This window comes from Strongyloides ratti (genome assembly GCF_001040885.1).
Source record: "Strongyloides ratti genome assembly S_ratti_ED321, chromosome : 1".
Lineage (NCBI taxonomy): Eukaryota > Metazoa > Nematoda > Chromadorea > Rhabditida > Strongyloididae > Strongyloides > Strongyloides ratti.
The window spans coordinates 8,088,251-8,111,320 of record NC_037307.1 but is presented as its reverse complement, the minus strand read 5'-3'; the positions used below and the strand labels follow the sequence as shown (position 1 = coordinate 8,111,320).

General features: G+C 22.6%; 11 protein-coding genes across 11 annotated transcripts; 3 read left to right on the top strand and 8 right to left on the bottom strand.

Moving 5' to 3' along the window:
- Positions 1-38: 38 nt before the first annotated feature.
- SRAE_1000252800 (Nematode cuticle collagen, N-terminal domain and Collagen triple helix repeat-containing protein) lies at positions 39-1,193 on the bottom strand (the record flags this gene model as incomplete). Its single annotated transcript, XM_024649615.1, has 3 exons — positions 39-64; positions 117-921; positions 993-1,193. 3 exons carry the CDS (start codon positions 1,191-1,193, stop codon positions 39-41), a joined length of 1,032 nt encoding a protein of 343 aa, XP_024503474.1.
- Positions 1,194-2,872: 1,679 nt separating this feature from the next.
- On the top strand, positions 2,873-4,749 carry SRAE_1000252700 (Two pore domain potassium channel, TASK family and Two pore domain potassium channel family and Two pore domain potassium channel domain-containing protein; the record flags this gene model as incomplete). Its single annotated transcript, XM_024649614.1, has 7 exons — positions 2,873-2,881; positions 3,056-3,081; positions 3,128-3,343; positions 3,404-3,516; positions 3,616-3,948; positions 4,011-4,146; positions 4,197-4,749. The coding sequence occupies 7 exons, from the start codon at positions 2,873-2,875 to the stop codon at positions 4,747-4,749; spliced, it is 1,386 nt and encodes a 461-aa protein (XP_024503473.1).
- A 163-nt stretch (positions 4,750-4,912) lies between these two features.
- Positions 4,913-6,977, bottom strand: SRAE_1000252600 (Pleckstrin homology domain and Pleckstrin homology-like domain-containing protein; the record flags this gene model as incomplete). Its single annotated transcript, XM_024649613.1, has 2 exons — positions 4,913-6,724; positions 6,801-6,977. The coding sequence occupies 2 exons, from the start codon at positions 6,975-6,977 to the stop codon at positions 4,913-4,915; spliced, it is 1,989 nt and encodes a 662-aa protein (XP_024503472.1).
- A 3,057-nt stretch (positions 6,978-10,034) lies between these two features.
- On the top strand, positions 10,035-14,148 carry SRAE_1000252500 (MAGUK p55 subfamily member 5; the record flags this gene model as incomplete). The annotated part of the gene is made up of 4 exons (XM_024649612.1): positions 10,035-10,199; positions 10,261-10,491; positions 11,271-11,355; positions 12,293-14,148. 4 exons carry the CDS (start codon positions 10,035-10,037, stop codon positions 14,146-14,148), a joined length of 2,337 nt encoding a protein of 778 aa, XP_024503471.1.
- Positions 14,149-15,784: 1,636 nt separating this feature from the next.
- SRAE_1000252400 (Hypothetical protein) lies at positions 15,785-15,988 on the bottom strand (the record flags this gene model as incomplete). Its single annotated transcript, XM_024649611.1, has 1 exon — positions 15,785-15,988. One exon carries the CDS (start codon positions 15,986-15,988, stop codon positions 15,785-15,787), a length of 204 nt encoding a protein of 67 aa, XP_024503470.1.
- Positions 15,989-17,105: 1,117 nt separating this feature from the next.
- Positions 17,106-17,644, bottom strand: SRAE_1000252300 (Cytosolic fatty-acid binding domain and Calycin-like domain and Calycin domain-containing protein; the record flags this gene model as incomplete). The annotated part of the gene is made up of 2 exons (XM_024649610.1): positions 17,106-17,458; positions 17,509-17,644. 2 exons carry the CDS (start codon positions 17,642-17,644, stop codon positions 17,106-17,108), a joined length of 489 nt encoding a protein of 162 aa, XP_024503469.1.
- Positions 17,645-17,796: 152 nt separating this feature from the next.
- SRAE_1000252200 (Cytosolic fatty-acid binding domain and Calycin-like domain and Calycin domain-containing protein) lies at positions 17,797-18,307 on the bottom strand (the record flags this gene model as incomplete). The annotated part of the gene is made up of 2 exons (XM_024649609.1): positions 17,797-17,886; positions 17,927-18,307. 2 exons carry the CDS (start codon positions 18,305-18,307, stop codon positions 17,797-17,799), a joined length of 471 nt encoding a protein of 156 aa, XP_024503468.1.
- A 105-nt stretch (positions 18,308-18,412) lies between these two features.
- SRAE_1000252100 (Hypothetical protein) lies at positions 18,413-19,102 on the bottom strand (the record flags this gene model as incomplete). The annotated part of the gene is made up of 1 exon (XM_024649607.1): positions 18,413-19,102. One exon carries the CDS (start codon positions 19,100-19,102, stop codon positions 18,413-18,415), a length of 690 nt encoding a protein of 229 aa, XP_024503467.1.
- Positions 19,103-19,257: 155 nt separating this feature from the next.
- Positions 19,258-19,866, bottom strand: SRAE_1000252000 (60S ribosomal protein L13a; the record flags this gene model as incomplete). Its single annotated transcript, XM_024649606.1, has 1 exon — positions 19,258-19,866. The coding sequence occupies one exon, from the start codon at positions 19,864-19,866 to the stop codon at positions 19,258-19,260; it is 609 nt and encodes a 202-aa protein (XP_024503466.1).
- A 391-nt stretch (positions 19,867-20,257) lies between these two features.
- Positions 20,258-20,726, top strand: SRAE_1000251900 (AP-2 complex subunit sigma; the record flags this gene model as incomplete). The annotated part of the gene is made up of 2 exons (XM_024649605.1): positions 20,258-20,410; positions 20,451-20,726. 2 exons carry the CDS (start codon positions 20,258-20,260, stop codon positions 20,724-20,726), a joined length of 429 nt encoding a protein of 142 aa, XP_024503465.1.
- A 690-nt stretch (positions 20,727-21,416) lies between these two features.
- On the bottom strand, positions 21,417-22,967 carry SRAE_1000251800 (Zinc finger, DHHC-type, palmitoyltransferase domain and DNA methylase, N-6 adenine-specific, eukaryotic family-containing protein; the record flags this gene model as incomplete). Its single annotated transcript, XM_024649604.1, has 2 exons — positions 21,417-22,522; positions 22,574-22,967. 2 exons carry the CDS (start codon positions 22,965-22,967, stop codon positions 21,417-21,419), a joined length of 1,500 nt encoding a protein of 499 aa, XP_024503464.1.
- Between the last annotated feature and the right edge of the window lie 103 nt (positions 22,968-23,070).

Here is a 23,070-nt window from a genome sequence, read left to right as displayed (position 1 = left end):
CGTTTAATTTAAAAATGAAATAAGTTATTATATTTATTTTAATATCCTGGAGGTAATCGTGGTTCTGAAATAAGAAAATAAATTTTGTTAATTTAAAAAAAGTTTTTTAAATTTACCTTGACAATTACATGTTCCATCTTCTCCTTTTGGTCCTGGAATACCTGGTTCTCCTGGAATTCCATCTTTTCCTGGAGTTCCTGTTCTTCCAGGTTCACCTGGACTACCGGGAGAACCTGATATACCTTGATTTCCAACTGGTCCTTTAATTCCTTTTGGTCCTGGTGGCCCTTGAGGTCCTGGAATACCGGGTGGGCCTGGTGGTCCTAATACAGTTATTATTTTTCCATCTAAACCTTTTAAACCTGGTAATCCTGGTGGACCAGGTGGACCTTGTGGACCTGGTGCTCCAGGTAAACCAGGTTCACCACGTTTTCCATTAGCACCTGGTAATCCTACACTACCTTTTGGTCCAGGTGGTCCTTTTAAACCAGGTAATCCTGGTATTCCTGGTATTCCAGGAGGACAAATTATACATGGTTCTTTAATTGGTCCTTCAAATGGTAATATTTCACCATCAGTACCTGGTACTCCTGCCTCACCAGGAAGACCATCTTTTCCTGGTATACCATCAATTCCTGGTTCACCTATATCACCTGGTGGTCCTACTTGACATGGACATTTATATTCATTAGAAATTTTTTCTTTATTCATTTCTTTAGTTATTCCATCATTTAATGATTCATAATTATCTGTTGATCCAACCATAGAATCTTTATTTTCTTGATATTGTGAAGTATCATCATTTATCCATTTACCAAATGCCCATGAACGTTTAAAACGACTTGATGCTTTATATAAACGTTTTGAATTAAGAGTATCTTGAATAGAAAATACTTCAACCCATATATCTTTAGAGTGTGCCTATAAAATATAATAAAAAATAATAAAAAAAAAAAAAATACTAAATATTATATTAAAAAGCTTTTATTTACCCTACAATACTCAGCTTCATTAATTATGTGACTTTGTAGTGTTTGAATATATGTATAAATTAAAGGCAATGTAATAATAGAAAAAATAACAGCAACAGTAGATAATGCAACTGCAACAAAAGCTGTAACTCTCAATTTTTGTATTGATATTTCATCTTTAATTTTTATATTCTTATAATTATTGTCAGAAGATATGGACATTATTTAAAAATAAATAAAGTTTTCTTTAGAAAAATAAATTATTATTATTATATAATTATTAAAATATTTTAATATTTTTATTTACTAAAAATACATATAATAAATTTAACAATTTATAATAAGATGAATGTTATATAACAATTACAATATAAACATTTATAATTATTGTCATAAATTACGATTCTCCCATTGGCATCAATTTTACAGATAATATTTAGGTCATTATCAAAGTTCTCATCAACAGATTTTAATAAATGGATATATTTTAATGTTAATAGTCATAGGAGTGATAATGTTTATTATTATCTTTATATTAATAATCTATCAATTTAATAATCTTTAAACTGTATAAAAAATTTATTTGATAAATATCTTAAAATTTTTAATGTTTATTATTTTAAGGAATAACAATAAATAAATTTTAATTATTTTAAATTTTTATGGTACATAAAAAAATTTTTTTTTAATTTTTAATGGATCATATATGGTAATAAAAAAGATTTTATCATTTAAATGTTTTTTAAAGAAATAAAAAAAAAAATAAAGACTATAATTAATATAATAGAAAATAACAACATTTATTAAAAAATAATTTTAATATATTATTCTTAAGGTACATTGTAATAAATATATTCATAGAATAAAGTATAAATATAATAAAAAATTAATGAATAATTCTCATATTTCCACATGAAAAGATACATGAAGATTCACATTTTTGAACTTTTTTTTTTGTTGAATATCAAATATATGTAATAGAATATTTTATTTGAGGTAATTAGTATACCAAAACGTTATCACAAATGTCATCTTTAAATAACTATTTTTACTATTCTTAGCCTGTTATATCATATATATTATATATATAGTGTCAAAATTATAAAAAAAAAAAATTTTTATTTATTTGCTTATAGCAAAAAAGCACTTTAATATCCCTCCTAAACTAGTAATGCTTTTTATAGATTTAATAACTTTAAACTTTTATTATGAATAAAGAAAATGAAAATGTTTCTTAATTTTTTTTTAATCTAATTTTTTTTTTTCATATAATTATAAATATTTTTATGTAATTTTCTTTTAAAAAATTTTTTAAATATTTTTTTTTAAGAAATATTTTGGATAAAAGAAATATTTAATATATATATATAAAACATTTATATTTATGTATATATCTAAAAATTTTGTTATTTTTTTTTTAATATAAATTATATTTTAAGAAGGTTTTTTTTTTTTCTCCAACACTATATGTTAGTTTTAGGATGACTTAAAATATATATATATGCCAATTTTTTTTTTTCTAAAATTGTGTTAAATAAATGAGTAAAAAAAATTTTAAATGTACACATGATTATTATAATTTTTATATCTAAAGAATTGAAGTAAACTTATTTCAATTGAAGCATTAAATAAAGCTTATGAATGTTTAAACATTTTAGATGAAAGTTAATGGCATGTTTATGTAAAATTATTAAACAAAAATGTTGACGCTTTTTTTTAAATGTATCTTTAAAATTGTAATTCATGTTTTACAATTATATTATTTTATTTTTTGAATAGAACAATTATGATAAAAAGCACACTTAAAATTAAGTATATTTAAATGGGTAATACATTTTAGACTGATTTTGGCAATAATTTAATTTATAAAAACATAATGAAGTAACTATGCTTTTATATATATGTGTTTAGTGTAAACAAACTACTATACTTTGATACTTCTTTTAGATGTTTCATAAAATTTGATAATTTTATTCTATTCATTTTATTTTAAGAAAATAGTATTTTTTTATATATATATATACATTTCAATTGTTAATTTTAAAAAATAATTTTATTTTAAAACTTTTTATTTTATATTTTAGAATTTTTATTGGCATGTTTGGATAAGGTATTAAATAACGGTCTATTAAAAAAAAAATTTTTTAAATTAACAGTTTTATTGTTAAAATGGCTTTTGCTATTCCTGATGCTGGAAATAGATTTAAAAAAAAGAATACAAGAGCATGTATATTGGTTATTACAACTTTTGCATATCTAATATGGGGTTCTTTGGTATTTACCTATTTTGAAGAACCAGCTGATGAAAAATTAAGGAAATCAATTGCATCCGACAATTATACACTTCAACAAAAATATAATTTTTCACATGAGTTAGTTTTAAGGAGTTTTTAAATATATATATAAATAATGTATGTGATAAAATATTTTAGGGATTTTACAGAATTAACGGATTTAATAGTTAAATCATTACCATATAAATATGGAACACAGTGGAATTTTCCATCTTCTTTCTTTTTTTGTATACTTGTTATAACAACAATAGGTAATAAAAAAAAAACATATTATTTTTTTTATCTTTTTTTTTTATTATTATTTATATATATATATATATAAATTTTTTATTAATATAATAAAATTTAAGGATATGGTCATTCAACACCAGTTACAATTATGGGAAAAACTTTTTGTATGTTTTATGCACTTGCCGGAATTCCACTAGGACTTATAATGTTTCAAAGTATAGGTGAAAGAATTAATACATTTATAAAAATTAGTTTAACAAAACTTTCTAATATAATTTTTAATTTAACAAAAATTAGAATATTAAAAGATGTTAGTGAAAAACATCTTATATTTACATCATTATCTATGGGAACAATAGTTATGATTTTTGGAACATTTGTTTTTCATAAATATGAAAATTGGAATTTATTAGATGGTTATTATTGTACATTTATTACACTTAGTACAATAGGTAAGAAATAGAAAAAAAAAAATTTTTTTTTATTATAATAAATATTTTAATAATATTTTTAGGTTTTGGAGATTATGTACCAATGCTTCATAAAAAATTTGGTGACTCAAGTGATATTGCTTACATTATATTTACTTTACTTTTTATTATGTGTGGTTTAGCAATATTTTCTGCTTGTGTTAATCTTCTAGTATTAGGGTATGTTAAAAAAGATAAGTATAAGAAAGATTTTATTTTTTTTTTTATAGTTTTATGGCTAGTAATTATGATATTGTAACAGCAGCATCAAAAAGATTTAGGCAAAGTTTTGTTTATAGAAGTTCATTTAAAGCTATGAGAAGATTATCAAGACGGCCTTCTTTAAGATTTAATTTACAAAGAAAAGAAAAAATAGAAAATATACAATGTAATGCTGATGAAAAATTAAGAAAACTTTCTAGAGATCGAAGGAAAACAATTCATAGTGTGCCATTTCATGATAAAGATGATACAATTATAGAAGAGGCAAGAGAAGAAATAAGAAAACATAGTAGAATTGATTGTCCCACCAGAAAATTATCACATTTAGTTAGATTTTCTTCCTGTGATAATATAGTAATTAAAATAGATAGAAAAGAAAGTGAGGTTGATTATAAAGAACCAACATGCTGTATTGTTAATGGACCAATTGCACGTTTTAAGGCACATTTAATAAATGATGTAAAAAATGATAATACTAGTAAAGAAAATCATCGGGTACCATTTTCAGTAAGGCGTCTTCCAAACTCAAATATTGATCATTTAATTTTATACAATGTCTAAAATGTAATATTTTTATATAATATAATAAATGAAAATATCAGCTTATTAAATTTCTTTTAATTTTTTTTTTTTCATTCCATATTTTTTTTTTGAAAATATATTTGATATTTCAATATGAAATAATTATTTATTAAAACTTGATAAACAAAGTAATAATAAATTACTATGTATCACGTTTTTTTTCTTCTTCATTTATTGTTTGTCCCATTGCTTTAGTTTTCGCTGTATCAACATATTGATAATCTAATAATTCTGGTATTTCTTCATCAAAATTATATGATAATTCTTCTAAACGTTTTCTTTCTTTTTCTCTCATTTTTTCTTCTTTTTTTAATTTTTTCATTCTTGCTATAGCAGCAGCAGGACTTTCTTTAGGACCTGTAGTTATTATTTGTTCTTTGACGGTTTGGCGAACGACATGAGGTACCAAAGGATTTGGTGCTACAATATTATTCCAATACTCAGCATCATTAATAATAGAATGTGGTGGTGTTATATGAAATATAGATTTTGGTGGTGGTGGTACACAACTTCCGGTAAATTTATATCTTCTACCATGGTGAATAATTTCTCGGGGACGAATTGAGAAATGATTTGGTGGGTAATTTAACATTTGTGTTGTACTATTTGGAAATGTTGATATTTTTGTTGGATATGTAAATTGATGATCAATATTTATAGCATAATCCTGTAAACTACTATCACTACTTTTTTTTCTTCTATTTGGTTTTTTTGATCTATCAACTGGTGGAACTATTGATCCTGAGGTTGAACTTAATGTTCCCTGATAATCTAATGTATTAGTATTAAATGAAAATTCTGTTATTGATGGTGTTGGTGATTTAATTGAACCATTAATTGTTCTAGGATTATGAATAAATGATTTAACAGGAATTAAGACACGTGAAGCTCTTCCGGAATGATTATCTTCTGATGCAGAGTCAATTGGTTCATATGCATATAACCAATTTGACATATCATTATCTGGATTAGTATTTAAAGATGATGTCTCCTGAATAATTGAATTATTTCGTGATAATCGAGGAATTGTTGATGTATCACTATTTGTTAATATTGAAATTGATCTTCTAATAGATAAATTGTTTGTTGGTGTATTTTTTCTAGAGATACGTGGTAATTGAGGTGATGTAATATAATGACTAGATGGAGTACTACTAGTTGATTTTATTGTATTATAATTTGAATTATTTTGATGATTGTTAATATTTTTTTGTGAAAGACGTACCATTTCAGTGAAACCACGAGAAAATTCACTTGCATATTTATCACAAAATTTATCACTATGTAGTGATATACGATCAGAATGTTTCATTACATGTCCTGATTTTGATAATGTATTATCAACAGAATAATTGCCAAAATCATAAGGAGCTGAATGAATTGATGATGATGAATTGTTTCTTTTTTTAAATATTGGTGAAAATGTTGTACTTTTACTTTGCATATGTGGTGGTAGGCCCGAATTTATTTTATTACCATTATTTTGTTTTTTAAATGTTGGTTCATAAGAATCTTTAACAGGAAAATCATTTTCATTAATATCTTCCAGTTCATTAATATAATTTTGTTCTATTTCAAAATTACCATCTTTACTACTACCTTTACGTGAATGTTTTTTTTCATTAATTTTTTTATCATTATTTGTATCTTGTAATAATTCACAAACATTACTAATTAAATGAACCCAACGAACCATCTCAACTTCTGATGGCACAGAAAAAAACATTTCACGTTTTCTTTTGATATGAATTGAAAATATCCATTTATGAATTGTTGTATCAACATCAGATGATTTTTTTAATTGAATATATGAATCAATTCTCCGACAATGTGAAAGATTAATAATTTTTTTTGGGCAAATATCTTCTTCTTCTTTATATATTTCAAGATAATGGTCTACACCTTTATGGGTTAATATTTGTTTTAATATAATATATCGCCGAGCCCATTTTGTCTTAAATATTAATAATAAATAGTTTTAAAACATGTGATTTTATATAAAAATTGAATAGTATAATATTAAAACTTACTTTTAATAAATTTATACGTGAACCTCTACTTTTAGCAACCCAACCTTGTTTTAAATAATCAGTACCACGAAATTGATATATATTGGCTAACGTTCGTGAATGTAATGAATCTGTTATAGTAGTAGTTGATGATTCATCGGCTAATTCTAATTTATCATTCTCATTCACATTTTCCATAATAGTTACTAATTAAAATAAAAAAAAAAAAAACTAAAATTATATTTTTTCAAAATACGTTATAAAAAAAAATGTCTATGTTAACGATAAAATTCAAGTTCAATGTATCTTAAAAAATAAAGAATGTTAAATAAAATTGAGCTAAATTTTTTCATCTTGTCATGATTTGACAATCAATCTATCTTTTTATTTCTTTACATTACAATTTAATTAATCAAATTTTCAATATCAAATGTATGGTTGTATATAAGTTTAATGAAGTATATAAACAGACAAAAATGTTAACTGATTGTCGATCAATGGGGTATAAATTTTACTTATTCATTACAATAAATAATTATTATTTATTGTTATTATTATTATAAGTATTGATATTAATTGCGTTAGTATTATTAAGGTTATTCCAAAAAGTTAGAATATTAAGATCTACACATTTTTACCAGTATATCAAAGAATATTTAATGAATTGGATTAAATTAAAATGACAAAGATTTAGTAGATTCTAAATTTTAAATGGCTTCTTGTTCAATAATGACCTTTTTATAAGGAATGTTTTAGAAAATTGGCAATTTTATTTCATACTAAAAATTCCACTAATTAGTATTAAAATTGCTTCTTTGATAAATGCTCTTTATTACATTACATTCACTAATTTTCATCTTTTATTGACGCCATAAAAATGGAGAATTAACTGAAAATTATAAATTAGGAAGAAATTATTTTCAATGATATAAAATTTTACCAAAATTGATCAATAAAATAACTAATAAAAATAATTTTTTTTTTACAAAATATTAAGAAGCTAGTAAAATAATAAAATGATTGGTAAAAAAAAAACAACAAATCTTTAATTATATTTGAAAAATATTTCTATTTACCATTAAAAAGGAACATAGTTATATCAACAGAAATATGAAAGAAGGAAAATATTCATGCATATTATAAAATATTATTTTTAATGTTATTTATTTTTAAAATATTATTTCTTCTTTATTTAATGATGAAACAAGATTTTATAAAGTTTTTGTTTGTAAATTGCCATGAGTATTAATTGATCTTAGGATTATTTAAAGATATATTATAAATTTAATATTTATATATTATTATATATTTAAAGTATTAAAGTTATTTTAAATAAAAAATAATTATAATGTTTAACATATATATACATATATAGGTAAAATGTTTTTTTTTTAAACATTAGTATTTTAATTATTTAAAAAAAAAATTATTAAATATAAATATATATCTTAATTTGTTTTTTTTTTTAAAAAGTATAAAAGAATATTAAAAGATACTAAATATTAGTATGGGATATTTAATAAATAAAATATTTTTTTTTTCTGAATGAATTATTAGTAAAAAGTATTGGTCAAATAAACTACATATTTACTAAAATATTTTATATTTAAAAGTTAAACAATTACTATGTCACTTCAATATCTCGTAATGTCCTAACAATTGTCACAATTTCAAAAAATCTCACACTTTTAAACAATGAATTGTACATTTATAACTGATCTTAAAAATGTTAAAATATAAAATTTTATATCTAGACAAAAAGAACCATCTTTGAAAAGTCTCTTTTATAAGATTTAATGTTTCACATTAATATTATATTTGATATTTTTATTGAAAATGTCATTTGAAAGATGATAGCTAAAATATCATAATAAGATACTTTACAGTATTAGTAATATTTCTGTTTTTATTAATATTTATTGAACTTTGATATAGTTGTATTAAATTTAATTTATAAGTTTATCTAACCTTACACTTAAAATTTACTTTAATAGTACAGTTAATAAATTCATGAATAGAATGATATTCAAATGAATAATATTATAATAAGTAACCGAAAAATAAACTAATTTATTAGAGACTATATTCTAAACTATTAGGATAAAGGATTTTTTTAATTATATTTTTATTTTACTAATTAAATCAAAAATCAAGTTTGAAAATAATAATACATGTTTTTAAAATTTTTTTTTGTTAAAAAGTCTAATTTACCTTTAAAAATACTTTTAATCTAATTTAGGTCTTTTTTGAAGAATCATGTAATGATTGTCAAATATAGCAACCTTAACTATACTTTTATTTAACACGATCCATTAAAACTAGATTTTCTTTCAAATTCAGAATGAAAATAAAGAAAATATGTTTACTGTAAAATTAACATTATAATGTCCATATTTAATAGAAATAATTTTTTAACTAATATATCATTACTTTAACGTTGCTAAAAGAGTAAAAATTTTTAAAAAGAAAATATACTTACTTCTGGGGGTAACTAGATTGCATTCTTACTTAAAATTATCTCAAATTAATGTAATTTTTCATCATTATTTATCTATTATTATTATTTTTTTCTTATTCGTTACTGCAACGTCTATTTATGTCATTCAAGTAACTCTATTTTCTAGATGGTTGAATAATTTTTATTCACAAATTATTTTTTCTATTCATAAAAAAAAAAAGTTAGATATAGAGAAGTAAAATATTTTCTTAAAAATATATTATTAAATATTAGAATATTGACAAATCATTAAGTGGTAATATGAAATAGAATACCATATTTAGGCTAAATGTCATTATATTTTTTAAAATTAATATATAAAAAAAAATACCAAATAAATTTAGTTGTGTTTTATATGTAACTTTAACCAAATCATTATTTAATTAAAAAAAAAAATTTTTTTTTTAATACTATCTATAATTGTTAACTTAAGAAGTCAATGACAATATATTGATATTCATTTTTATTGTTTATTGATACCATACTATTTTTATAGGTGTAAAACAAAATTTTAAATTATTAGCATTTATCAAGTTTTGACCTATATAGAAATGAATAGAAATAGAAACAATATTAATACCAATTTAAGAATAATAATCTTATTACCAAAAATTGTTAAATATAATAATTACATTGAACTTTTAACACTTCTTAAAATTCTTTTATATCATATATATATATATAATTACCCATATATGTACACAGAAATCATATTATATTTTAAAAAAAAAAAAGTTAAAATTTATTATTATAGAAAGATGTATTCAACATTTAAATCTCATATTGATGGTTATGACAGAAAAAGACTACATTATTATGATAGCAGTGAAATTTCTAATGAAACTGATGATGGAACAAATAGTTTTGATACATTTGATGAATGTTATAGTGATAATTTGATGAAGTTACAAATGACAAAAAATGTAAGCTTGATTTTATAATACTTTAAAAAATATTTTCTTTATTTTATTATTTTTTTTTTAGTCAGCATATGTGTATGAAGAATTTATTTGTGTCATACAGTTAAGAAACCCTTCTGAAGAAGTTGGTTTTTCTATAAGTGAAACAGAATATGGTTCATTATATATAGAAGATATATTACCAAATACACCAGCACAAAAATCTAATTTAATAGAGGGAGATGAAATTATTGAAGTTAATACAATCCCTATTTATAATTTGGGATATTATCGGACAATTGATTTGATAAAAGAGGTAAGGATATTTACTGATATTTAAAAAAAAAATGTTTTGTTATCCTTTCATTAAAAAAATAATATAATTATTATATGTATATTTAAAAAATTAATCTTTTAACAAGGAAATGATAACTAATTGTATAAAATAATCTTTATACTTAATCAAAATTTTCCATTACATTAATTTTTATAATTATAACCTTTTTTGATTTAGCTTTGATATAACAAGTAAGGGTAATTATTATCCTTTTTCTATCCCTATTAATGTTAAATATGGCCTTGTTGTAAGATAACAACTATTTCAATGATATTGTTATTATTATCTTTACTCTATCAAAATATGTTTATTAAAAGATCTATTACAATTTATAAAATATTTATCACTTATAATAACTGTATATTCTTTTAATATAAACATTTTATTTTCAAATTCATAACAAATATTATATGTATTTGTTAAAATATTTTACTAAAATTATAATTAGTGTATATAAACAAAAATTATTAACATTAATTTATTAATCTATGAATTAAGGTATTATTTTTGTATTGGTTAATTATCTGAATCCTATAAAGGATTTTTAAATTTTGATAATGACAGAGTTTACACCACCTGAAAGAGATGTTGAATTAACTTTGAGCGCTGATGAATTACTTCAAAGTGTCACCCTAGAAGAGGTACATTTTTAAATTATTCTTTACCTAAACTTGAAATAAAAAAAAAATTACATAAATTCTAGTATTTTTTTTTTTAAATTACTAACTTTTTAATTATTATTAATTTTTTTTTTCCAGAGCATTGATTCTTGTATCATTCAACTTAAAATTCGAAGAAAATTGTCAATAAATAAGATGCCTCTGTCAACAACTGAAAGTCAAAGTAAGTTTTATAGAATTTTAATAATATATTATTGTATTACAAATATTTTATAATGCCACTATATATAACAACACAATGATGTTGGTTTCTTTTTTAGTTACCAATTGTATGATTAATATAATGTTACATTTTAAAATTGATTTTTATTATCAAAAATCATTATAACCTCTATCTATATATAAATGTAAAATTTTGTGATATTATTTTTAAACATTATAAAAACTAAAATATATTATTCCACTTCTTTTTTTTTTTTTTATTAAATATCTAAAGAAAAATATTTAAAATAAAAAAAAAAACAAAAGCATGGCCATAATATAATTGTGATACAGTGACCTTCAATTCTTTTTACTTTATAATATTTTATACTGTCAATTGTTTCCAATACAACTTACTATCATCATCTACTTTTCCTCTAAACAATTTTGTATTTTCTCTATATACATCTAATAGTTTGGTCAAGATGAGACAAATGTTTGTGTACACATACTCTTTTGATGTTCTTATTTTACAATATAGCATTTTTCTAACATCTTATTAAACGTTAATCTTACAAGATGTTTTATTATTTTTATTATAAAAATAATTATCTAATTTAATTAATCAATTTATATATAAAAGAAATTTTTTTTTTAATTTTAAAATATTTTATTATTATTAATATTTAATAGATATAAAAATTTTGACAAGACTTATTTACATGGCGTTAGATACAATTTTTCATTATAGAAAAAAAGTAATTTCTGTTGTCATTATGATTGATCATTTATTTACACAATTTTATTAATCACATCTATTTGTTATACATAATGATAAGAATTGACTATATTTAGATATTATTGATATAAAATATTCCTATTTGAATCTATAATATTATTCTTATTCTTTAAATTATAATTTTTCTATTTATTATTTTTATTATTTTTTTTTTTTCTAGTTGCAACAGCTTTATTTGCTGAAGATCGCCGTCAAAATATTATTATTGAGGAGACAGCAAATAGGATGAGTGAAATAATAAGTCCCAGTCAATGGGAACGTGTCAAAGAGTATGAAGATGATTTGAAGAGGAGACGTGAATATACGGAGAGAAAAGAAAAACAAAATAATTTTATGAGAACATCTATTCGAGCCTCCAAAAGGTTACAAGCTTTAGAGAATAATTCAAATACACAATATAATAATAGTATACCATCACCATTAATTGAGGAGAAAGATTGCCATTTTAGTTATTCTAATAAATGTTACTCTCCAGCTGGTAGTACTCCAAGAACATCTATTCATGAACATATAAATAATATTAATAAAGATACTAATGATTGCCCAGAGAAGATAATTAATGATAATTGTGATACTAATTTATTAGTTGTTAAGGTTTATAAACCAGAAGATGATTCATATTTAGGTGCTACTGTAAAAAATGAAGGAGAACGTGTCATTATTAGTAGAATTATTCAGGGTGGAATATGTGAAAAGACAAAATGTCTTGTTGAGGATGATGAAATTATTGAGGTAAATGGTAATGATATACGTGGATTAAGTGTTAATGAAGTTTCTGACTTGTTAAGGAGAATTCATGGTGATATAACATTTATTATTCTTCCATCTCCACGACGGCAATTGTCATCTAATAATGAAAATAATTTAAAAAATAATCGTTATTCTCATAAAAATCCAGCACCCGTCATCCATCATATTCGTGCATTATTTGATTATGATCCTGAGGATGACTATTTTGTTCCATGCAAAGAATTAGCTTTAAAATTTCAACGTGGTGACATTCTTCATGTCATCTCGACTGCCGATGAAAATTGGTGGCAGGCTTATCGGGAGGGTGATGATGCATCTCAACAATTAGCTGGTCTCATTCCATCAAGTTCATTTCAAAAACAAGTTGAAATGTATAATAGAGAATTAGATAGAAAAGCAATTGGTGATGGAAAAAGTACAAAAGGAAAATATTTATTTAAAAAAAAACTTTCAGATAAAAATAAAAAAAAGAAAAAAGATAAGTTAGGTGATAAGGTTAAAATTTTAGATGAAGAAATGAATGATGATGAAATATTGACATATGAAGATGTATGTCTTTATCTTTCACGTAGTGGTAGAAAACGTCCCGTCATTTTATGTGGTCCTGAGGGTGTTGGTTGTTCTGAGTTAAGACAAAAGTTAATTGAAAGTGATAAAACAAGATTTTCATGTGCAATACCTCATACAACAAGACCAAGACGAAGTGATGAAATTGATGGTATTAATTTTCATTTTATAACACCTCAACAATTTAATGAATACTCCTCAAATGGTGTATTTGTTGAGTATGGTGAATTTCAAAAACATTATTATGGAACGAGTATTATGTCAATTTCAAAAGTGATATCAGAAAACAAAACATGTTTATTAACATTTAAACCTGAAACATTAAAAAGTTTACGTAAAACTGATTTAATGCCTTTTGTTGTATTTATTTCACCACCATCATTAATGCAATTAAAAAGGCAAAAAGATATGAATGGTCAGTTTGGAGTAAGAGATGAGGAATTAAAAATTATATTAAATGAGGGAAAAAGAATGGAACAAAATTATGGACATTTATTTGATCATATAATTGTTAATATTGAATATCAAAAAAGTTTAGAGGAATTAAAAGAAATTGTCCAAAAATTGGATACTGAACCCCATTGGGTACCAAGTTATTGGCTTAATAATAGAAATAGTACTTATAGAAGTAATGGAAAATATAATGATCGTGGAAGAATAGTATCATATTTTGAGGAAGAGGGTAAAATTCCTTTATAAAAATTTAATTAAATTTCACTTATTATTAACAATTAACAAAAAAAAAATAATAAACATTTTTAACAATATTTTTTTAATGGAATAATATTTGCTTAAAGAATTTTAATATAGATGTCTTAAAACTTTTTGATTGATGTAGATAATTGTCATTCTTTTCAACATTAATCGTCTCTATATAATAATTTCCCAATTCATTTCTTAATGTTATTATCAATTTTCGTAATATTTCTTTTTTAAATTCTAGTTCCGATAACTCTACAAAAGTGGTACTCCTAATGTTTAACTCATTTTTCTTTTCCATTAACAAGGATAATTCTATTATATAAGGTTTCAAGATTTCTGAGATATCAGAAGGTGAACCAACTTTTTTATACTTTATTATACCATAAATTTCTTTTTGAACAATATCTTGGACAATTCCATCAATTATAGGTTTAAATTTGATAAGGTCCCGTTTTAATTTTTTATTAATTTCTTTATTATAATTCATAATTTTTCACTCAATTAGAAATAATTTTTTAATTATTATGTTGATATAATTATAAATATAGGTAAAATAAAAATGATTGAAATTAATCCTTGTTCTTTTATAGTGTTAAGTTATATAATTTATCTTATTTTTTCCTCATTGTTATGATATCAAACATCAATATGTTACAATTACATCTTGTATAGATGAATGTTTTTTTTTATTTTATTAAATTGATTACCTTATTTTATTCTGTTAAACATTATTATAATGATCTTTGTACTTTTTTTATATTGTATAAAAATGATAAAAAGGTATTTAATTAATATCGAGTAACTATATTTTATTTGCAAGTTACAGGCAATAAGGATGTAAGATGACAGCCAACACTTTATTTTTTTTTATTTAAAATATTTTTAAGTTTTATAAAATATTACAGGAATTATTTTAGATGAATAAAAAAAGGAAAAAAATAAATTTGAAAAAAATTATGAGCATTATTAACATTCTTAAACACTAATCATTACATCATAAATTCTTTTATAATAATAAGTTATTAGATTCAGTTATATAATTTGATTTTTTCTAATTTAATTACTTCCTTCAAAAGAAAAAATATAACTTTTTTAACTTTGTTTGTCATAAGTTATCTTTTACAGTAAAAATTTTTGCAAAAATTTTAAAGTATTATAATTATTATTTAAAAATAAAAAGTTTAAATTAATAATTATTCAATTTACAAAATGAAATCTATATATATAAAACTTATATAGTTCCTAATTACCTTCATTATAAAAAAATTACCCACATGCTATATAATTTTATAAAATAATTTAAAAATAAGTTTTGTAGTGCTAAACTAAAAATAAATTTATTTTCACACTATTAAAAAAATTTTTTAAACTAATTAAAAAAATTGGATTAAAAATTTATTAAAAGTTTTTTCTTTCTAATACAGTAAAATTAATAACTTTAAATAAAATTTTTTTTCTTCCAATAAAACTAAATCAAGGAAATAAAATAAATATTACAATTTATTTGTTAATATTTTAAAAGAAAAAGAAAATGATATTTTTTAAAACATTAATTCATCATTTAACTACGTGCAGGTGTTAAAAAGTTTTTTTTTTTTTTAATTTTAAATTGTTATATAAATTTATTCTTAGGTTATTTTCCTCTGGATCCTTGAAAATTAAATCGTTCCTGTAATTTTTTTCCTCTGCTTGGAACAAAGGCAAAACTTCTTTTTATTTTATTAATAAAATTTGATGATGCCTCATCAAAATAATTCCATTCTTTTTCATTAATAATTTTATTTATTTTATTATTAAAATCTTCTTGATCATCTTTTGAATAGAATTGTATTTGCATAGGATATAAAAAAGATGTACTCATTGATGTATAGTAACTTAATAATAAAAAAATTAAAAAATTCCAGCTACTTGAAATATTCATGTTTCTAAAAAAAAAAACTTTAAAAAATTTTTAGATAAAAAAAATTATACTAATAATTATAATATGTAGTTTTAGAAATTTTAAATAGTATTAATTTATATTATAAAGAATAAAAAAAGAACATCTTATTAACAACAAATGATAAATTTTAACATTAACTTTAAGTATGCCGAAAGAAATTTTAGAAAAATAAGTTTTTTTAATGTTAGATTTTTATTTATTTATTTTTTTAAAAGCACACTCTCCGCCTTTAATCAAGTTTTTTTACTTAAACTCCACCTTCAGTTCATACCTCAACCATGTAATTTAACATTTTTTTAAAATCTATTTTAGTTTAATAAATAATAACAATAAAAACTAATAATAAATTTGTGTGAAATTTTACACAAAAGTAATAGTATAAATTTAATAATAAAAAATTGACCACAGTTAAAATGGCAAAATAAAATATAAATATTAAAAGATAGAATATTTTTCTTTGAAAAATAAAAGTATACATATATATTAATACTAAATTTATTAACAATTTTAAGATAAAAATTTATTAATTCAATTATCTATATATTATCTAAGATAATCTAGTAGTGTAAATTTCACATGATATATAGGCATATAAAATATTTTATTATTTTAAAAAAAAAGTTTTAATAAATACCTAGAAATAATTTTTAATTTAAAACATTATAAATATATGCCAATTATAATTAATAAAATATTATGATGTTTTTTTTTATTAATTATTATAAATTCAATAAAAAGTAGTTCTGTAATTTCATTTAAAATAATTTTTAAGATAATATTTAATTACATTCTTATGACTTATATTAATATTATTTTTAAAAAATTTTTTATCATCAATTTATCTGTATTTCTAAAAATGTACTTTAAAATTAACTACAAACATAAACAAAATTTTTATTTAATAAGATCTGTTGTTTTTTAAGAAATAGTTTTCATAAAATTTTTTATTCTAAACACATTTTAATCACATTTATTGGAAAGTAAAAAATTTAAAAAATGTTTAAAATTATTTTTATAATTGAACTTTGTTGTAGTATCTTTTACATGTTACACCATTGAATGTGCTTTTCCATACCAATATTCCATTCTTAATTGTATAGTAAATTATTTCTGTTGGAAGTTTATTATCTTTATCAATTTGATGTTCCTCTAACTCTTCTGTTATAGGATTGTAGGTAAATTTGAGTAATCTTTTACTTCCATCTAAAATTCTACCTTCAAATTCTTTATTTAATGTAACATTATCATAGTAAAGATTTTTTTTTGTTGTTAATGTATGAAAATTATAGGTACCATCAGAATTTTTTGAAAATTCTTTTGATACACTAAGAAAAGCAACAATTTTTCTTTGAAGAAATCCAATATCTAAAAGTTATTTTTATAATATTTATACTTAATTATAATAAAAGTTATACCTTTAGCAATAAGATAATTATCTAAATTTTCACTTCTGTCTAATTTAAATGTACCTAAAAAAGCTTTAGGAATCTCATTTCCAAAAACAGTAATAATAAAAATTATAAATATAGAAGTTATCAAAAATAATTTCATCGTATTTGGTATAAAATTTCTAAATGTAATCAAGGTAAATAATTTTTATTTTAAATATGTATCAGTAAATTAAATATGACTGTTAGTCTCAATTTAATAAACTAAATAATTATAAATATTGAAACGGGAAATAAAAGTAATAAATTTAATTACTATGGAGTGACCTTCTTTGGTAATGAATTAAAATCATCCTCAATTTTCTTAAAAAATCTTTTACATAAAATTGATTCATTTTTCATTTCCTAAAATAAATTAATTAAGTTAAGAGTGTAATATACTTACCAAAATCAGATAATCACCATCTCTTTTATAATAGTATGTTTCACCTTTATCATTAGGATCACAAACTCTTATATGTCTTTCTGTTAAAATATCATCAGATTGAAGACCAAATAAAATTTTATGAATTTTTCCATCTAAACCAACATCTTCAAATTCCTCCTCAAGCTTGACATTTTGATTGATTGTATTTTTTTTTCCAGATAAATTATAAAAATCAAATCTAGTATCATCAGAATCTGACTTTTTAAAAACTTTTGTTACAGAAGTATATGTAATTAATTTACGGAGAACCCAATTTACTCCTTTTGATTGAAGATATTCATCAAAATTTTCACTTTTTTCAACTTTAAATGTTCCAAAAAATTGAGTTGGTAAAGACATCGATTAAACTAAAAATAGTATTAAAAATAAATTATTGTATTTTTAAAGGTATACACGAGACGTTAACCCTTTTAATTATTAAAAATATTTATTTTTATAAATAATTCATACAGCACCAACACCCGTCGGAATAAATGTTACGCTACGATCTTTTAATAAGTATAAAAAATCATGATAAATTATGCCTTTTTCTTCATCTCCAAAAACAATGTCAATCTTTCCACTAACTTTATCATCTAAACCAGAATTATATTCTTCAATTTTAGCAAAAAAATTTAAATTATAAAAGTTTGGTTGGTAATTATTACAAAAACGTTCAGATATAGTGCCACATAAAAGTGTATTTCCATTAAAAGTATTATTAAAATAACTACCAACTTCGCATAGTATTCTTAGTACTTCTCGGTAATCACTATTAAAAAGATCACAAATAAAATCAATGTTATCAAAAATAATAAGTTGGTCATCTTCTTGTTTTTCACTTAATTTTTTAATAACATCAATAAAAGTATTTATTGTAAAGGAAGAATCCATTAATTGATCTGAAAATAAAGCTTTTATCTCTTTAAAATAAAATTTCTCTGAAGCTGTCCGTAATGCAAATTTTCCAGCTAAAACTTTAAATTGTTCCTCTGTATATAATCCTGAAATCCATGTTACATTTTTATTGTTTCGTAGCCATTTTTCTGCAAGTTTAATATTAAAAAAATTAGGTGAAGCACCAACTGAATATTGTAAAACACCAATACCTTTGTTAGGTAATTTATTAAATATCTCACTACAATTCAAATCCATCTATAATTATTAATGTTAAAAAATTATTTTTTTTTTTTGTTATTAAAATAAATAGGTTTAAACCAAAATCAAAACAATTTATAATAATTATTGGTAAACAGTTTTTATAACGACCAAAACAAATTAACATGGAATAACAAAAACTCAAAGCAAAATTAAAATCCGTAATTAGCAAGGATCTTATTGTATTCAGCAACCTTAGATTCTGTATTCTTAACAGCTTTAGCTTTAAGTTTGTTCAAGTTCTTCTTTTGAACGTAGTAAGCAGCAGCCTTTACTTTTCTTTTAGCTTCAAGTTTAGCAACAACATCTTTGTATTGCCATCCAACTTCATGAGAAAGTCTGCCAAGTTGACAAAAGTCTCTTGTTGGTTTAAGAGCAACATGTCTAACAATATTTGGAACAACCATCTTCTTTACTTTGTCATATGGAGGTGGGACACCTTCAAAAGCACGAACTCTTTTAAGAGCATTCATTCCACGAGTTGTTTTGTGTGGAAGCATACCACGAACAGTACGTTGGAAGATCTTTGATGGAGCACGATAGTGGAAAGCACCACGATTTGGATTGATATTACATCTTTTGTTCATGAATGAAAGGAATTTTATCTTTGAGCGATGGAAGTTTCCGGAAATAACAAGATCCTCACAACGAAGAACAATAACTTTTTGTCCTTCTAAAGCACTTTTAGCTACAAAAGCAGCCAAACGTCCCAAAAGATGGTCTTTTGCGTCAATTACAATTGGTGCAGAAGAAAATCCCATAATTTACCCTAAAAATTATTTAAAAATTATAATAGCTATTTACAAAATTAAAAACATTAAAATATTAACGATATTAAATAATTTGAAATAGAAACGAATAATAATATTTTCAATGGGTAAAATTCAACCGATTAAACAAATTTCTAGTGATTTTCTTGTTAAAAACACTTTAAAAAAGATAAAAAGACCCTATATATCACTTTTAGTACTTATATTTCTTTGGGAAATGCATACGGTATGGTTGACAAGAAAGCGCTGTAGGAGTTGTTATAGTATAATCGTGGAAAACTGTATTCAATAATTTTCTTAACACGATTTTATTAAGTTAATCATGGTAGTATTGGCATTGGATAAATAAACATCAATAATTATTAAAACTTTTTATTTTTAAATGATTCGTTTCATTCTAATTCAGAATCGTGCTGGCAAAACTAGACTTGCAAAATGGTATATGCATTTCGATGACGATGAAAAACAGAAACTTATTGAAGAAGTGCATGCTGTTGTAACAGTCCGTGATGCTAAGCATACAAATTTTGTTGAGGTAATTAATTAAAAAAAGTTATTTTTTTTATTTTATTTAGTTCCGTAATTTCAAAATTGTCTATAGACGGTATGCTGGATTATATTTTTGCTTTTGTGTTGACATCACCGATAACAATTTGTACTATCTTGAAGCTATTCACAACTTTGTTGAAGTACTTAATGAGTATTTTCACAATGTTTGTGAACTCGATCTTGTTTTCAATTTTTATAAAGTTTATGCAGTTGTCGATGAAATGTTTCTTGCTGGAGAAATAAGGGAAACATCACAAACAAAAGTTTTGAAACAATTGCTGATGCTAACTACTTTAGAATAATAGTATTTTATTTTGTTTTCACCCATTAAAGTCATTCATTTCGCTTATAAAAGTCACTATTGAGAATAAAACAAATCAAAAATTTTTTGTCCCTGTTGTGATGCTTTAGTAGAATTTATTTTAATAAGTACAATCAGATGTTTTTAAATAAACTTTTGGGTTTATAGCTCAAGAGACAATCTTTTAACTTTATTTTTTTTTTAAATTTTTAATGCCTATAAATTTCTAAGCTACAATTTTTTATACTTTATGTGAGTAATATTGTAGAATTTATTTATTTTCCAATGAATATAAATGTTTTTATTACCACAGTGGTTTTATAATGTATGAAAAATAATGATATTTATTATCATTGATACTTTTTCATAACATTTTATGACAGTATTTTAAATAAAAACAACTGTGTAATTTCCTCAAATACACTTTGTATGCAGTACTTTGGTTTTTTTATATTATATACAAAAATTTAGCTTAACTTATGGTTAAAATTATTGACTATTATATTATTCTATTTTCAATATTTACCAATCTGATATAAATTAAAAAAAGTGTTTGAACGTTACTACGAATCAAATTATTAGATGAAGTTGTAATTAAAATTAACTTCTTGAATTGTAATATATAAATTTAATGTAAAATAATTTTAACAAAAAACAACAAAACAATAAAACATGTAAAAAATACTAATTATTAAGATTTTGAGTTACATCTCCCCGGAAGATGACAACATTTGCATTTTTTGCAATGTTGATACTTAGGTTTTACACATCGTTCACAAGTAAAACAATGTTTATAAGTGGATCCATCTAAAGAAGGACATTTTTCACACATATCACAATGTTCATTGGTTGAAACAACATAACGACTACACTCTGAACAATATCTATAATATGGTTCTGGTAATTCAAAATTCGATTGTTCAACATCTGTAAAAAGTCTAACAATTGTTCGATCAGGATTACTAAAAACTCTATGATTCGAATAAGTTACTTTGTAATCTAACATCTTCACGTCACGCAAATGTTTTCCAACAAAAACAGGCAAAACAAACATTTGATACACTTCTTTATCTTCATATTCACTTTTTTCTTTAAAGAAAGCTTTTAATTTGTCAATAGATTTTTGAAGAGCTGATATGAAAACAGCAAATGGTGGATCACAAAGAATTAACAATCTTTTTGTTTCTCTAAAAAACTTTTCTAACTGTTCTCTTCCTTTTGGATCATAAAAATAGTTAACCAACATACTAAATTGTGCAAATTCATCTGCTTCAAAAAAGTATTTGAAACGTTCGTCAACATCTAACAGAAAACAACGCATTCTAGTTCTTAATTTTTGAAAAACTGTAGGTGTTCCAATGCACAACAGCCCATCAAAGTCACCTTTTTTTATTCCGTTGTATATAATTTCATGAGTTTCATCTTTGAACCAATATTGTGCCTCTCCTTCATCGGCTTGAATAGCGTTAACTAAGAATTCTAAAGGATTATTTAAAAGATCATAATTGATTGGACCAATCATTGGACATGCATGTTTATTAAAACATTTCCAACACGTTTCACAAAAGAAAATTTCTTTTCCTTCTTCGTGTAATTCTTTGTAAGTCCTGGCAGCCTGTCCATATTCAAATGGATCACATTTATGTTCTGGTGGTGCGTAATCATCCTTTATTTTATTCCAATCTATTATATCTAAAGTATAATCACATTTATCACTTCTATAAACAGCACAAGAATATGAAACATCAATATTCGATGATTCTCTAGAAAATGGTTTCTCAAACAAAAGACATGGTCCTAAAAAAATGATAGTTAAATAATTGATAAAAAGAAATATATATAAATTACCGTGAGGACAATGAGGTACTTTTTCTTCATCATTATCTAAAACTTTGACTCCAATTCTTTCTTTTAATTTGGGAGCAACAATAATATTTGATCTTTTTTCTCTTTCAAAAGCTATCTGTTTCCTCGATTTTTGTTTAAATCTTCTTCTAGGTTCTTGCTTGTGATCTATTTTGGTTGTATTACCAGATGTATCATTATGTGTTCTCTCACCAAGAGGTTCCATATTTGGATTGTGATTTTTTTTAGCAGGCGGTTCAGTTGATTTCACTGCATCATGTGAAGGACGTTTTTTTGCCTGTTTTGGAGAAGGTTTAACTGAACTCTTGGATTTAGAAAAAGTTTTCTTTTCAACCAAACTAGTATTTTTTTTTCTTACAACTTTCCTGCCAGACATAATATTTTTACAAAATAAAATAGTTAAATTTACAATTTGTTGGAATGATATTTATATTAATATTGTCTTACAAAGAAAATGTAGTAACAACAATTTTTATCAA